The sequence below is a fragment of the Arachis ipaensis genome, chromosome B02 (genome assembly GCF_000816755.2).
Source record: "Arachis ipaensis cultivar K30076 chromosome B02, Araip1.1, whole genome shotgun sequence".
NCBI classification, from domain to species: Eukaryota; Viridiplantae; Streptophyta; class Magnoliopsida; order Fabales; family Fabaceae; genus Arachis; species Arachis ipaensis.
In genome coordinates, this window is record NC_029786.2 from 18,527,590 (window position 1) to 18,533,348 (window position 5,759).

The window sequence follows — 5,759 nt, forward strand, 5'->3', positions numbered from 1 at the left end:
TTTATGCAATGAAAAAGCTAAAGAAATCAGAGATGCTTCGCAGAGGCCAGGTTTGTTGTCATTTGTCTTGCTAGATTATTCTCTCCTATTGAATATGATTTTTTACACTTATGTCAGTGTATCATTCATTATTTTGTAAATTGTCAGGTTGAACATGTCAGAGCTGAAAGGAATCTACTTGCTGAGGTTGACAGCAATTGCATAGTCAAACTGTATTGTTCTTTTCAGGATGATGAGCATCTATATCTTATTATGGAGTACCTTCCAGGTGGGGATATGATGACACTGCTTATGAGAAAGGATACCTTGACAGAAGATGAAGCCAGATTTTATGTAGCAGAAACAATTCTGGCTATTGAATCTATACATAAACACAATTATATACATAGGTATGTAGATCTCATTCATTATTTGCTTTCAAAAGGTTCTTGTTTCCTCAATTATACTATGTTTAACTTTCTTATGTATGATTAGCTTCTAATGAAACATTGGAGCTTGATATAACTCCCAAGTTACCTTGATAGATAATGTTAGAATTATAAGGCTTATCATGATTGCTACCCATCCACATCATGTGAAAAGGATTTAATGCTGAAATACTTAGATCAATGAAGTCCCGTTTATGTTTATGCATATTTCATAATTTTTAAAATTAGAGCAACTCTAGTCTGTTGTAAAGTATAAATATGAATATATCTTTTTCAATATTGCTTTGCAGGGATATCAAGCCTGACAACTTAATACTGGATAGATATGGACACTTGAGACTGTCTGATTTTGGACTTTGTAAACCATTAGATTGTAGTACAATTGCAGAAGGGGATTTTTCTGTGGTTCCGAATGTGAATGGATCTAATGAACGTGTTATTTCAAAACGCACACAGCGAGAACAATTACAACACTGGCAACAGAACAGGAGGACACTTGTAAGTTCACTGCTTTATTTTATCGCAATCTATTATTTGTTAGTCTGTGACAGTGTGTAATTGGAAAGGTATGGTTGTTTTACTTATGATCTGGTCAAAGGTTGAAGTTTTGCATTGATCATTTGCACTTATCAAACAGCAGATTATAGTTTTATTCCCGTTTACGTACTTTCTGTGTAATAAGGAATGCATAACATTGCAGGCTTATTCCACTGTTGGTACACCAGATTATATTGCTCCAGAAGTTCTATTGAAGAAAGGTTATGGAATGGAATGTGATTGGTGAGTTTTTTTCATGTTGATATTTTCTAATGTTCATTTCTGCCTGATATGTATGGTGTATCATAGCATCATTATTCATTTGATTCATTACTGGGAAGTCTTTAAGAAAAATTTCACCCTAGTTTGGGATTCAAATTTCTTAACTTCTTTACACATGACACCGTTTGTAACATTGCCCTTTGCTTTTTCCCCCTCTTTCAAGTCTTCTCAAAGCATGTTGGATTTTCTTCATTTATGTTTTTGGAATAAGTGATATAAGGTTAAGGGTTATATGTTTTATTTTGACAATGATGGCTATAATATTCACAGGTGGTCACTTGGAGCTATTATGTATGAGATGCTGGTAGGATATCCACCATTTTATTCTGATGATCCGATGACAACATGTAGGAAGGTATTCTTTGCGATAGAAAACTACTCTTTTTTTTCTTTCACTACTGTTATAAACCATTGTAGTATACTTCTAAGTTAAATTGATAATTCTCTTTCGACTTCTAATCAAATGCAATTTATACTGCTTATACTGCTGTGTTAGGAAATGTTATCACATCAAATAGGCTAGCAGTGACAGTGCTGAAAGCATTTTATCTTTTTCTTATTCCTTTGGCTGTTTGGCAGATTTTTTTTTCTTGCCATGAGGCATGTTTTGCTATGTCATCTGATTCCCTTCTATGTTGCTTGTCGGTTGAGAGTTAAAAATCTGTACTTTTAGATATGAAAAGTGAAAACCATTCATTGACAATATTTATGGCATAGTGCAATTTTTGCCACTATTTGAACTATTTGGTTGGAGCGTAGTGCACATGCTTTCAATGACAGGTTTTCTTATAAGCATGTTTTATGGGATAGGATTAGCTGCCTAGCATCTATTGGTATAAACTTCATGATCTTTAAAGGGGACTTTCCTTCTCAGATATGTTGAGAGATTGGAAAGCTATAATTTATAAATAAATCTTTTGTTTTTATTCTTTTGTACAGCGGAACCCTGATCCCTAATTTATATTATCATTCTTCTCATTATAACCGACCTCACCTAGTGGGATAAGGCTTTGTTGTTGTTGTTTCTTCTCATATTGATGAGATTCTTTTTTCTTATCTACAAAAGAAGATATAAAAACCATTCATGTTTCTTGACCTATCATTTGAGCTTTTGTAATATTGTGTCAAAACCTCTACTTCTCTATCCAAGAGGTCTAGATTCAACTTTTGCCAACCCATTTTTCTAATAAAAAAGTTGAATTTTAGCATATGCATGTTAATTACTCATGCTTCAAATCCGGAGTAGGCTCTTGCACGAGGGTGTATTAGATATAGGAACCATTCATCAGTTTCTGGATTTATGCAGATAGTAAACTGGAGATCTCACTTGAAATTTCCCGAAGAAGCAAGGCTGTCCCGAGAGGCTAAAGATCTAATTTGTAAACTTCTGTGCAATGTAAACCACAGGTTGGGGTCCAAAGGTGCAGATGAAATAAAGGTGTTGTACGGTGTGTCCTTTTCTAGATTCTTAGATTTGTTATATTATGTATCTGGATATATAGGTTATCTTTTGTGTTGTCTCCAGGCTCACCCATTCTTCAATGGTGTTGAATGGGATAAGCTGTATCAAATAGAAGCTGCATTTATTCCAGAAGTAAATAATGAGCTAGATACTCAGAACTTTGAGAAGTTTGAAGAGGTATTTGACTATTTATGTGATTTCACAAACTCCCTTATTTTGTGTTGCCACTTACCTAAGCCCATTCACATTATTTGATTTTTTCTCTTTTTACCTTTTGCATCTGCAGTCAGACATCCAAACTCAATCATCATCAAGACATGGTCCGTGGAGGAAGGTAAACTTAGTTATTACCTTCTCTCTTGGAAATTATCAAGTTATCCGTAGGATCAGCTTAGCATCTGCTCAACATTCTGTTGGTTGATGATGTCTTATGTTGTTTTAATAATGCTTTGGTACCTGGCAGTATACGGAAGAACAAAGTATATTAGTTATTGATTTCTCATTACAGATATTTTCCCACTCCCCGTTTCCTTTTTCTTATTCTTTTGTCTTGCTTGTCTGTTCATTACAGATGCTTTCATCTAAGGACTTGAATTTTGTTGGATACACATACAAGAACTTTGAAATTGTCAACGACTATCAAGTTCCTGGGATGGGTAAACTGCTATTTCTTTTCTTTTCACTTATTCATATTAATTTATTATGTTGATGAAGTCTGCTTTAATTAGAATGCTTATTTGAGATTTTTTTCCCAAAAAAAAGGGATATTAATGTTTGCATTTGAATTATGAATAAGGAACTCTTGGTTAGGATGTTTCTTTAGATACACTCAGTGAATGGTTCAATATATTAAAAATCATTAACATGATTAGCCGTTTCTGTCTAATTATCTTACCATTAGTTTCTAAATGACTACATCAGTGATTCCTCCTTCATTTCCATAAGAGGAAAAAGATCACTTCAAAATAGCATATTCTCTATTAAGCTTAACTGTTGAAGTCATATCAACTAGCTAGTTCAACTGCATACAATTTCCTTTATTTCTATGCTCGTCTGTTGTTTGAAGCATAGAGTTTAAATTTTCTCCTTGATAAATATACAAGTGTGTGGAACTGGAAGATCACTATTCCTTCTAATAGGTAACTAAATAAAAATCTTGTCATCAGAGAAGAAACTATTAAAAGCATTAGTTGTCCAACCAAAATTACTAGTAAATAGGTCTAGGTTAACCTTTTTGGAATAACCAACCAATGTGGAAGATTTGGTCCAGAACTTCATGTTAAGAAGCTTGTATGATATTGTATTATTCTTCCCACCTTGAAACAAAATATAATATTGCAATTCAAATCAATTGGGTGGCATGCTTCAGGCAGAATGCAAAGCCCAAGTTGGTAGGCCTATATGGAAAAGATAAAGATATTTTGGGTTTCGGTGTATATGCTTGCTGATTCATATGTTATCATCCTAAAGGAAAGATCTTTTAGTTTTTATTATTTTAATTTTTATGTCATTATGATATTGCAAAATGAATTTTTATATTTAGGGTTTCATCATGGATTTATTTATATTATAATTTATTATTACCTAAGCTCCAATAACTTAGATAAACTCCTGAATTTGATTTCCTTGGAGACAAGCCTTCGTTCTTGACCTTGCTATCCACTTATTTTGCAGCTGAACTAAAGAGGAAACAGAACAAAACAAATAGGCCATCCATTAAGTCACTCTTTGGTAGGCTCTTTCTTCTGTGACCATTTTAATTATTTCAAAATTCAAACACTGTTTTCATTTATTCCATTTTTTTCTCTTGTTTTTTGTATCATACCCTTCTGTTTCTTGCAATGTAACCATAAATTTTGTCATGCTGATTGTGACAGAGTCTGATTCAGAGATATCAGAATTATCTGAAGTTCCTGAAACATCTTCAACCAGACAATCTTCTCAAGGAAGCTTTATGAAGCTCTTGCCACCCCAATTAGAGGTATCTAACAGTGAGAAGAGGATTTCTCCTAAGTCATAACAAACAAGTCAATAGTAATGTTGGAGCCATACATAACTCATGCCCTAGCATTTTGACCAGTTACATGTTTTAAAATCACTTTTGATGCTATATTACATAACTAATGGTTTAAGAGGAAAATTTGAAGATCAAAGTGCTCTATCTCAAGGTGGCTTGAGATGAGTGCTGTTTTTCAGTGGCTACTACAAATTGAATTGTAAATCTTACAGTATGCATTGTCAAAATATGTTAGAGAGTAAAACTGATACCTGTCGATGTCAGTGTCTCAGTGAATACCGGATACCAATGTATATTCATGTTTTTCTTTTTACATTGATGATAGCAAAAGCCTTTGTCCCACTATAACATTGGAGTGCAATGACTGGCATGTTAATTGTGCTGAACTTGACATTTGTGAATTATTTTTTTTTTAAATTCTAAAATCTGTAACTTGTTAACTATTATTATTATTATTATTATTATTATTATTATTATTATTGTTGGTGCACCATTTTAATTCATCTTTTGCACTAAGTTCTTATAATCATCAGTCAAATTGGTAAGAAATTGTATTTTCAAGAGAAAACCTAAACGTCACCTGCCCTTGTTACATTTGAGGCTTATTGTATGAGAAACTTTATTTATTTATCATTTTAATTCAAATTCAGAAATTGTTATGTTATTTCTCCAATTCAACTTAGTGTGTGTGTGTGTTTGGGTTAGCTATTTTAGAGGATAATGTCTTTTTTCAAGAAGATTTCGTTCAATGTAAATTCTTTTTTGAGATTAATTAACAGGAATATAAAAGTTTCCAGTGCGAAAGGAGTGGATTTTAAGTTCAACTTCCTTAAAACTCCATCATCAAACTTAACCGTCAAGATGGTTCTAAAGATTTTGATGTTTGATGTTCAATAAAAGTTATTTAGAAAAACAATATGCATATAAAAAATCAGTTAATAAATTAATTATTATGTATTTATGTAATTTATTTTAAATGTATATTTTATATTTTAATATATATTTTATATTAATAATTAATTTTAATATTAAT

General features: G+C 32.3%; 1 protein-coding gene across 1 annotated transcript in view; it reads left to right on the forward strand.

The window, feature by feature from the left end:
* The window catches only part of LOC107625020 (serine/threonine-protein kinase tricorner), a gene marked incomplete in the record, with an annotated part of 8,873 nt that extends 3,705 nt beyond the window's left edge, over positions 1–5,168 (forward strand). Inside the window, 11 exon segments of the mRNA XM_016327537.2 lie at positions 1–50; positions 148–389; positions 719–926; positions 1,129–1,208; positions 1,518–1,602; positions 2,554–2,685; positions 2,773–2,886; positions 2,996–3,043; positions 3,281–3,365; positions 4,384–4,440; positions 4,587–5,168. Coding sequence (XP_016183023.1) covers positions 1–50; positions 148–389; positions 719–926; positions 1,129–1,208; positions 1,518–1,602; positions 2,554–2,685; positions 2,773–2,886; positions 2,996–3,043; positions 3,281–3,365; positions 4,384–4,440; positions 4,587–4,729 — 1,244 coding nt within the window.